Genomic DNA, 11417 nt, shown 5'->3' with positions numbered 1-11417 from the left:
TCCAGGCTTTACATACGTCATATCAAAACAAAAGCTTGTTTTCATCACCCTCCACCTCTGTGCAAGACGGCCTGGGACAGCTTGAGTATGTATGGACTCTCGAGCAGTGCATGAAATAAGCGCCAACAACCAACCAAAAATGTCGGTAAAAAAAAGAGTCCCAAGTGAAAAACGTTTTTTTTAATCTACCAGCAACACTGGCTGGTGGACCAAAAGGATGTCAAAATTGTGACTTTGGATCTGTGGAATATTGCATTGTTTATAAATAACAAAAGAAACATTTAATCCAGACTTCATATTTAATAAGGTTTGCACATCAAAACCAATGTCAGCGAGAAAAAAACACTGTACTGAACACATTTATAGAACATAATACTATGAATGAAGAATTGCCTGGCAGTCTTCATGAAGCGATACTGCAACAACCCCTATTTAAACTAAAGTGGTCCAAAACAAGTCATGTACATTCACTCTTTTTAATTAAAATCCCAAACCTTTTCAGATCAGACCGGTTCTGTTTTCTGGGCCATCTCAATGAACAGGGGGACCCAGAAGTTCTATTGTATGAAATCACCCAGTGTCATGATTTTCTATACAACACAAATAGCATTATTGGGCAATGTGTCTTATATATATAAACCAGCATTGTCTCTTTCTGATTGTTTGATCCTGTTATGTCAGCAAAACCCATCTCTGGGTCATTTGAGTTTCAATGACCATGAAAAGACAAAAGCAGCAGGATCTTGTTTGCCAATCGCAGGTTAATCATGCTGACCTGCACACACACACACACACACACACACACAAAAAAATAAAGAATAGGCTAACATTTACTGCACCCTAGTTTTTAAAAGACAAGCATATTACATATTTTCCTTTACATATTCACACTTTTAAAAAGGCTAATCAGGTTGAGTTTTGTATACCAGCATTTTGTTCACCCATCAATGTAAACACGCTTTCCTGATGATTTTCTTAAGACGTTTAACAAAATGTGGTTCATGCATGAGTTTAGAGGTTAAACTAAAGGCTTATATTCTGTACTTCTTACATATGCATGTCTATTCTATAGATTCTCCTCGGAGAAGGATCGGCAAAAATGAGTGAAGATGGTGACAGGGATTGGGAATGCCACGGGAGAAGGGATACAAGGAGCAGGTTAACTTGATAAAAGTTACTTATTGTGATGATAAAGACAAAAAGATCTAACTAGCCCATGACTGCTCATTCAAGACACATGAAGAACACAGGAGGCAACCCTACGTTCACGGATCTACCCAGAAGTACAGCAAACAAAACAGGACCAATGGTGTGGGAAGAAACAGTCGGGGGGGGAGACAGTAAAACACATTTAACTAAAATGCCAATCCCCTTTCTTTAAAACAATGATTTCAGACTCAAAACAAATTCATGTCTCAATCAAGAATGATCAACAAAGAAATATCACCATAAATATTGACTTAGTTTCTATTAGAGAATGAGTGTCTTAAAATGAAAGCAGTGGTTTTTACTAAAAGAGAGAACCAGTCAGATATTGCTAAAACTATTCAAAACAAGGTCATTGCAGTTGTAAAACTTCACTAATCAACAGGAATGTCAAAGTTGGTCCCATATTAAATAGCCCTGTGTGTCTAGCATTTTAGGAAATGTGTCTACTAACCTGGTGGTCGACTTAAAAAAATACGTATTACTCACTAGGGCATACTGGATGACAGTACAGAGAAGTGGTTCCGTAATGCTGTTTCAAAAACAGATGGAGTTTTTATACATTGCGTTTCCTATTGCTCAGCCTGCAAAAGAACACTTTCTGAATGATGGTGGCTTACACATACAAGCTACAGACTAAAGGATGAAATTGAAAAGTGAGATAGAAAAATAAAGAAATCAGAAGTACTTCACAGTGATATCAACTGAGGCCAATCAGGAGCCTGGCTGCTGGATCCTACAATTAAATGACTCACATACACGCAGTCAAAACAAGCCATAAACATTCCAGTCACTCAATCACACACAAAGACTTCGTTTGATTGTTATGCACAGGTAGAGGCGCCTCACTGTGGTTTCCCCAGTAGGTTGGAGAGGAAGCTGGACCCCTGTCCCCCACCCTGCCCTCCTCCCCGTCCTCCTGCACCCCCAAAGGAATCCATCTGGTTCAGCTCCGACTGGTCCAGCATCTCAAAGTCCTCTCCGTCCAAGTCCGTGTCCAGCTCCGAGCTAGACTGCTTGCGGTAGCCCCTATGGGCACCAGCTCTGGTGGGCCCCACCCTTTCTCTGCGGGCGGCAGGGGGACGAGGCTGCATGGCCCCAGCCAGTGCCGCCTGAATCATGTTGCTAGCGATGATTCCAGCCAGGTCACCTCCGAGGAAGTCAGAAGCGGGGGGCAGGCCGCCGAAAGAGAGCTCCTCGTCCAGGTCGTCCTGGTCAGAGTCCAGGTGGGATTCCACATCCAGCAGCTCAGCCGTGGTTCGGGGGCCAGTCCGCCCAGACCGAAGACCCAGGCTGGGCAGCCCGATGCATGAGTCATCGTCGTCGTCCATCAGAGTGGCGTCTGGGTTGATGGAGGGGAAGTCATTGAGGTCTCGTGCAAACGACTCCTCATTGTCACTGTGTCTATCAAAATCTGAGGATGAACGGAAAGGAAGGGGTTCAAGATGTTGGAATGTCATTTGTAATTTAAAACAGACAATCACCCTGCACAACATGTCTTACCAGAGTAGGCAGTCATGCCACAGTACAGAAAACACAGTGCAGTGCCTTGTGACATGTCATCCTATCATACAGGCTCTAATGTTAGCTACAATTCACAGATACGCATCGGTCACCGATTCAAATGTTTAACATACGACTGCTTCGCGCGCTGTGTCCAGCTTCATGCGCTGACCTGCCCCAACACCACAGAAAGCACTGAGCTAGCCTGAAACACCTGCATTTTGGAGCTGCCTTAAGAAAGCCAAAAAGATACCATGTTTGTATGCGGCTTTATTAACTCAACAATTGTTTGCAAACTGATATGTGACACGTATTAATGCCAAAATAACATGCAAAAAGGGACACAAAAAAAGCTGGTGAGGCTCATGATTTGGAAAGGCACACGCCTATCTATACAAGGTCTCACAGTTGACAGTGCATATCAGAGCAAAAATCAAGCCATGTGGTCAAAGGAACTGTCCGTAGAGCTCCGAGACAGGATTGTGTTGAGGCATAGATCTGGGGACCAAAACATTTCTGCAGCATTGAAGGTCCCCAAGAACAGTGGCCTCCATCGTTCTTAAATGGCAGAAGTTTGGAACCATCAAGACTCTTCCTAGAGCTGGCCGCCCGGCCAAACTGAGCAATCGGGGAAGAAGGGCCTCGGTCAGGGAGGTAACCAATCAAGCCTTTATGGAAGCCCCTCCTTAGTAAAAGGCACATGACAGCCCACTTGGAGTTTGCCAAAAGGCACCTAAAGGACTATCGGACCATGTGAATCAAGATTATCTGGTCTGATGAAAGTCTGGTCTGAATACCAAACGTCACGTCGGAAGGAAACCTGGCACCATCCCTACGGCGAAGCATGGTGGTGGCAGCATCATGCTGTGGGGATGTTCTTCAGCGGCAGGGACTGGGAGACTAGTCAGGATTGAGGGAAAGATGAACGGAGCAAAGTACAGAGAGAACCTTGATAAAAACCTGCACCAGAGCGCTCAGGACCTCAGACTGGGGCGAATGTTCACCTTCCAACAGGACAACGACCCTAAGCACACAACCAAGACAACGCGAGTGGCTTCGGGACAAGTCTCTGAATGTCCTTGAGTGCCCCAGCCAGAGCCCGGACTTGAACTCGATCAAAAAAATCTCTAGAGTAACCTGAAAATAGCTGTGCAGCGACGGTCCACATCCAACCTGACAGTGCTTGAGAGGATCTGCAGAGAAGAATGGGAGAAACTCCCCACATACAGTTGTGCTAAGGTTGTAGCATCATATCCAAGAAGACTTGAGGCTGTAATCACTGCCAAAGGTACTTCAACAAAGTACTGAGTAAAGGGTCTGAATACTTATGTAAATGTTATATTTAAGTTTATTTTTCATAAATTTGTATATAAAAAAAAGCTCAAACCTGTTTTTGCTTTGTCATTATGAGGTATTATGTATAGATTGAGGGGGGAAAACAATTTAATCAATTTTAGAATAAGGCAGTAACGTAACAAAATCAAGGGGTCTGAATACTTTCCGAATGCACTGTACACACGCACCAGCTCAGACAGTTCCAGCCAAGAGAGGCCCAGCTCATGATCTCCATCAGCAGCTGATTTTAAATTAGAATGGAAAATGTATGTGTTTGCATCGAATTGCATCAATCTAATCAAAAACGAAGTGTCAAACTAAAAACGTATCGTTCCTGTATCGTAGCCCATGTATCTAGATACGTATCCAATCGTCTTGATAGGGAAAGATGCACATCCCTATTAGCTACATTGGATCTGGCTCTAATTCTCCTGACTCCAGAGCATGTGTGCCTGGAGGAGCAGACTCAGCGGGTGGGTGCGTACTGTACCTTCTGAGCCCTCTGTGAGAGGAGTCTGGCCACGGGACAGATTAAAGGTCCCATTGTCTGTGTACGAGACCTCAGCGTCAGAGTGCTCAGAGTCGGTCATCGCAAGTTCTTTGGCTACTATAGCATCGTCAAACTGAAAGAGAGGAAAGACATTGAACCGTGTTAGTCATTCATAATATAGTATATTTCCTCTTAAATGTAGTCCATATATCACAGATGATGTGGCCTGATATGACTGGCAGGGCCTGCTATTTATATCTCTAAAGGGGTCAGGTTATTGTAAATCTGAGACCAGCTGCAGGCTTAAGCTACATATGCCACTCCTGGCCATCTAACTGAGCAATAACCAACACAGGAAAGTAGGCCCATTTCAATAACCATAACAGTCAGATAGATGACAACCTGACTATGCTTTTGGACTGCATGTGAAATACATCAGGTGAATTACCATCGGACAGAATGCAGCAAGCTCCTCCTCACTGTCATCACCAGATGCTGCACCCCGAATTGGCTTGCGCAGGACTGCAGAGCAAACACACAAACGCAGACCACAGGTTACAATGACTGAGCTACTCCCTTGTTCCAGTCAAGGTAGAAGGAGATACACTGGTTTAGGTTTGTCCATGCAAACTGTAGCAATGCCAATGCACCTATCAGACACAAACGAACAGGCAACACACACGCTGTACTCACACTGGTTGTCGATGGGCTTTGACATCATATACCCGCGAACGCTGAAGTCCAGCCACTGCAGGGCCGGGTCCAGCTTCACGCACACACGCTGCCACACTCGGTGGTACGCCGCCAGGGGGCACAGCAGAACAACCAGCACTGGGACAAGAGAGAATGGCTTAATGTTAGTGGAAACATCACTGGGCATAAACAAACAAACAATAAAAAGACAAGAACCATGGCCGCATTCATCTGTGCTATTAGGCTCTGGCTCACCCAATCCCCAGCCTCCGAGCTGCTCTCCTCAGCCCAGACACACCCATGGGCTTGAGCCCAACTAATCTCGCCATTCAACAGAGAACGAAACAAAGAGTGGGAGCTCTAGCAGCCACGAGATTGTTAAGTACGTCAGAGGGCCCTGGCAAGGCCTCCCTGATCCTGGCTCTCCAGTAGATTGGTCGCTCTACATTGGTTAGAGGTGTGGGGATTAGCATCTCAGCCTGACCTCCTTCCTGCATCTCCCTCCCTGCCTTCCCGCCTCCCCTTGAGTCCCTCCATTCCTGCTTCCCCCTCTTCCTGATTCCCTCCCTGCCTGCCTCAGCCCAGCCAGGCAGTAATCACCTCACAGACAGAACCCTGGTGTCGGGGACACAGATCTGGTTTCACCAGCCATGCATTTTTAACAAGGGCAGCCAGCTTTCCACCATTCGGGAGCTCTGAATGAGGATGGTGTTTGGCAAACAGAAGGGTGGGGTAGGAGGGTCGTCTCTCACTGTACTCACCCGCAGAGTAAGAGAGCACAAGTCCAGGAATGTACCGTCCAACCATGACCAGACAGGTCAAGAGGACACAGGTCAGGAGGCAGAACTAGAGACAACAAACAGTGTTCAACTGGTCAAGTTACTGATTAGTTGTATGTTCACAGTAGGCTGAGAGTAGACAAGATATTGTATTAGGGTTTATATAGGAGACCCTTCATACTAGTACAAGGGGAGTGCCAAGGCCTCACCTTGCCAGGGTTGTGGCGTTTGAACTGCACCAGGCTGGATGTGAAGGCCAGCCCAGAGACCCAGACCTCAGCAATGTGGTGACACAGCTCTGGAACACTGAGCAACCCTGGCTGCACCAGGCCCCAGCTGCAAGATAGGAGAACAACAACAACAGTGACATCATCTCTCTGTGACCACTGCCCAACCAGAGTGTGACGATAGGATACAAATGATATATTTTTAAGACGTAGGCCTACCTTTCATTTTCAGACTCATCAGGTTTTCTAACTGTGGGAAGAGACAGAAAATGCGTTTAACACCCGCATTTAGCAACAATCCACATCACTACATGTGGATTGGACACTCTACACCACATGAGTTTAAATGAGGACAGGCATGACAAAGGATATCATTCATTATACAGGGTCTAATGAATAGTACAGACCAGGGCCAGTTGGGTATTCACACCAAGGGCAGTATGACACTGGGGAATAAGGGACAGGATCTAAGAACCAAGTCAGGTGTAATTAACACAGTTGGGCAGAGGTACTCAGCAGGGACAGACCAAGACACAGTGGGGCATGTGGCGTTGGGTGCAGAATAAGGCAGACTACCCAGAATTAATGTACTATATCCTCCTCACCTCTGATCTCAGGCCAGATCTTGTTCCTCCAGCTGTCAACGCAGATGAATGCAAGCAGGCCAGAGGACAGCAGGAAGAGCAGGCGCAGCGAGGTCAGGGCAAAGAACCTGGAACAGAACACTAAAGTCAGCTTCAGAACAGCTGACGTTTCCTTTTGTTTAACATGTCACAAACATACCCTGTGGTCTCCCGTGCAAGTGGCAGTTACGCACAGACTCAGGTGTCTGTGTGTGGGGCCTCGGTTACTGACAAAGGTGGGTTGCTGACTGAATGTGACGGAAAAGGCCGACACCACAAATATTGTTTGTGTGTACATGTGACTTTGAACTACTTTGAATACAGGCGTTTCCTGTGTTTGTCACCTCCTGAGTAAAATGTTGTCAGACTCTGACAGCAGACAATCTAGGCATTAGTTCAAATGAGGACAACAAAGGTTGAGAACTGCATTCACTTCGAGCTCACCGAGAGGCATACATACTCTTTCACATTGCCAGGCCAGCATTGTAAATAAGATTTTGTAATATCTACATGCAGACCACCATAGTCCCTGTGCCCAAGAACACCTAGGTAACCTGTCTAAATGACTATCGCCCCATAGACCTCACAATCTGTAGCCATGAAATGCTTTTAAAAGGCTGGTCATGGCTCACAACAACACCATCATCCCAGACACCCTTGACCCACTCCAATTCACATATCACCCAAACAGATCCACAGGCTACACAATCTCTATTGCACTCCACACTGCCCTTTCCCACTTGGACAAAAGGAACACCTATGTGAGCATGCTGCTCATTAACTACAGCTCCGTGTTCAACGCCAGCGCCCTCCAAGCGCATCACTAAGCTAAGGACCCTGTGACTGAACACCTCCCTCCTGACGGAAACACCCCCAGGTGGTAGACAACACATCCGCCACGCTGAACCTCAACACGGGGGCCCCTCAGGGGTGCGTGCTTAGTCAACCCCTGTTCACCCATTACTGTGTGGCTGCACATGACTCCAACACCATCATTACATTTGCTGACGACACGACGGTGGTAGGCCTGATCACCGACGACGAGACCGCCTATATGGGAGCAGGTCAGAGAACTGGCAGTGTGGTGTCACGACAACAACCTCTCAACGTCAGCAAGTCAAAGGAGCTGATCGTGGACAACAAGAAATGGAGGACCGAGCACACCCCCATTCACATCGAAGGGGCTGTAGTGGACTGGGTCGAGAGCTTCAAGTTCCTCAGTGTCCACATCACAAAGGATCTATCATGGCCCAAACAGACCAACACAGTTATGAAGAGGGCACAAGAATGCCCCTTCCCCCTCAGGAGGCTGAAGAGATTTGGCATGGGCCCTCAGATCCTCAAAAAGTTCTACAGTTGCACCATTGAAAGCATCTTGACTGGCTGCATCGCCGGTTGGTATGGTAATTACTTGGCATCCGACCGCAAGGTGCTACAGAGTGTAGTGCATACGGCCCAGTACATCACAGCTCCCTACCATCCAGGACCTCTATACCAGGCGGTGTCAGAGGAAGGCCTTAAAAATTGTCAAAGACTCCAGCAACCCAAGTGATAGACTGCTATCGCATGGCAAGCGGTACAGATGCACCAAGTCTGGAACCAACAGGACCCTGAACAGCTTCTACCCCCAAGCCATAAGACTGCTAAATGGTTAACCAAATAGCTATCCGGACTATCTGCACTGACCTTTTTGCACTAACTATTTGACTCATCACATACGCTGCTGCTACTGTTTACTATCTGTCACTTTATTCCTAGTTACATGTACACATCTACCTAAATTACCTCGTACCACTGCACATCCACTCTGTACTGGTACCCCTTGTGCATAGCCACGGTATCATTACTCATTGCGTATCTATTATTAATTTTACTTTTCTATTATTTCTCTTTTTTTGTCTCTGCATTGTTGGGAAGGGCCCATAAGTAAGCATTTCACTGTTAGTCCACACCTGTTGTATACAAAGCATGTAACGAATAACATTGTATTTGTTCTTAATTGATCTCCCTGGTCAAATAAAAACAAGCCTAGAAGCCTACAGATTGGTTTCAAAAGCAGTGTTGGAATTCAGGATTATGTCATCTAGCTATGCAAACACCTGCCCTAAAAATGGATAGCTAGATGGCAGCTATTACACATGGCTCCATTACCACTTGGTTTAACACATCTAAAAGACAGTTAGTGGCCACAATAACAGCTGAGTGAAATGTTGCTGATAGCCTACATCATTAAATATGAGACCTATTTGCTGATAATGCATGGCATACAACTTCTTATTAGTAGTACTGAGATAGAACACATTCAGAAGGAAACAAAACCCTGGCCCCCATTTCTTAGGGACCTCTGTTTAAAGAACAAAGTACACACATACCCATTAGTAATCATGTCTATTGATTGTGTGAAAACTAAAACACACACAACATAATTTTCCAATTGCTATACCACACACCAGTACTGGTACTGTTAGGGTGGGCTTACTTCCTGTACACTTCTACCCCAAAATACATGTGACTTGTGTTGTTTCATGCATTACGATGTATCACGCTGGGCAATAATATAGACTATTAGATCACCACACTAAGCAGGCTGACTTCTTCACATCGATCGATTGGTGACATGGTGGCTGTTTGCAATGGCACATGTAGGATGTTGACTCTGTAGGGGGACATTGCCTTATAGGACTTTTACTATTGTCATATCACTAATTCCTTCCACAGATTCTGTTTTACACTCCTTGTAGACATTTGACATATAGGCTTAACTAGAGTAGTTGCAGATTCATCATACTAGGCCTATTTCCATTGAAAGATAATGTCAACCCCCATAGTAGATAGTGTTTCTAATGCAGCCTACAGAAGCACAATCGTGCTTTGGTGATCTATTAATAGCAGCTCTGGTGAGCCATCTGTCTTATCTTAAATTGATGGGAGACGTTTTCGTTGTGCAAAAGCTTCTGATGGTACAGTAGATATGATTACTGTACTTGGATATGATTTATGTAAGGCATGAATTATACATTGTACAAATATGCTTGTCATCACTGCTATACTATTTATAATTTCTCTAAAAAAACTTACCAGAACACAACGTTGACCACTGTGTACAGTAGCACACTCTGAAACGGCCTTTCCCACACCAGAACGGACTGTAGGTAGGTCAACACCGGCTCGTAAGGTCCGAGTCTCTCCTGAAGCGAGGCTTTAACAACGCGGACCTGGCCATCTCTTTCGCTGGAGCATGGTCGACTTCTCAGGCCAAGAGTCGACCCCTGTTTTCCTGAACACTCTCCCATGGCATTTTCCAGTCCTTCCGTGTGCGCCATCTCTCGCGTCAAATGTTGATTAAATAACCCTGTAAAATAACACATCGGTATAAATATGGAGCTAACTAAAGAAAGTGTCGTGTCTCCCAATTCCACGTCAGAACAACCGAAACCGCTTTTAGCCGACTAGAAAGCGATAGCAGACTTGTTACCTTGCCACTCTCAAACAAAGCTACAGTAACTGTCAAAAGTCCCTGCCCGAACGAGCTTGTCAGTTAACAAAAATACGCTAGCATTCCTGTATCTAGACGCAGTGTCGTTTCACCTGGCTAAGTATTTTGTTAGCTAACTAGCCAAAAAACTAGCTGTATTTGGCTAGCTAGCTATGTATGCTAACTGAATACTAATAACAGTGCACTGTAGCTAACGTTAGCTAGCAAAGCAACTGCACGAAGCTATCGATATCTTTACCAACTATGACTAAAACATATTCATATCAATTATTTGTAAAATAGCACACACAAAAACGGACACCTACATTGACATTATTGCAGAAAATTATCAAGTAGTATTGACAATATGGCGTTGCCCTAAGCCTAGCTAATTGAAACGCTTTTTTTTTTACTAAACAAAATCGTAGTCAACTGGCTCACCAATCAGAAGCAACAGCACTACTTTGTCGTTTATTGTGGATGTAGCTGTGGACAGACAGGTTGCGGACCAAAATATGCGAATGACATTTCAATAACCTATATTGAGGAAATCTATAACCAGTCAATTGTGTAAAATATCCTGTATTTACACTTTACTATCACCATCAGACATCACACTATACAGCAGTTGCAATGAAATGCAGTAGGCCTCATATTATATAATTAGAGCTAGATCTTCATGTGTGAATGAGTTATAACTGAAGTTGCTTTTTAAATTCATTTGAAAATAGCTAAAATTATTTCGATACAATTTAGACGATGTATAGAAAACCCAAATGGAGCAGTTTGTATTCTGCAACAAATCAATGCCACGTGTAAATTAGAAACTGGATTATTGCGAGTAACGTTATAAGGATAATGTCAGTGCAGTTTTATTTTTCGTAAGGGAAGCAAACGGAACGAAGAGGGAGGGACCTACCTGAATTTGTCCAATAAACTCTCGTTTCGTTTCGTTTTGCAACTGTTTGGACTAATGATTACACCCTTGATCCCCTGTTTAAAATGTATAATTCCCCCAAATGTGGGGTACTGCTCATTGTAAATAACATAAATACGTATTCTTTGATGCGGCTTAGCGGAGGTGGG

General features: G+C 44.8%; 1 protein-coding gene across 1 annotated transcript; it reads right to left on the bottom strand.

Annotated features, from left to right (window-relative positions):
- Positions 1 to 285: 285 nt before the first annotated feature.
- LOC120034264 (reticulophagy regulator 3-like) lies at positions 286 to 10780 on the bottom strand. The gene is made up of 10 exons (XM_038980773.1): positions 10658 to 10780; positions 9935 to 10208; positions 6839 to 6945; positions 6453 to 6483; positions 6216 to 6342; positions 5989 to 6073; positions 5228 to 5365; positions 4983 to 5056; positions 4535 to 4667; positions 286 to 2620 (listed from the first exon to the last, which is right to left on the bottom strand). The coding sequence occupies exons 2-10, from the start codon at positions 10177 to 10179 to the stop codon at positions 2052 to 2054; spliced, it is 1509 nt and encodes a 502-aa protein (XP_038836701.1). The 5' UTR covers positions 10180 to 10208; positions 10658 to 10780; the 3' UTR covers positions 286 to 2051.
- Positions 10781 to 11417: the final 637 nt, after the last annotated feature.

This window comes from Salvelinus namaycush, chromosome 41 (genome assembly GCF_016432855.1).
Source record: "Salvelinus namaycush isolate Seneca chromosome 41, SaNama_1.0, whole genome shotgun sequence".
NCBI lineage: Eukaryota > Metazoa > Chordata > Actinopteri > Salmoniformes > Salmonidae > Salvelinus > Salvelinus namaycush.
The sequence above is the reverse complement of the archived record's forward strand: the minus strand, read 5'-3'. Positions and strand labels throughout refer to the sequence as shown.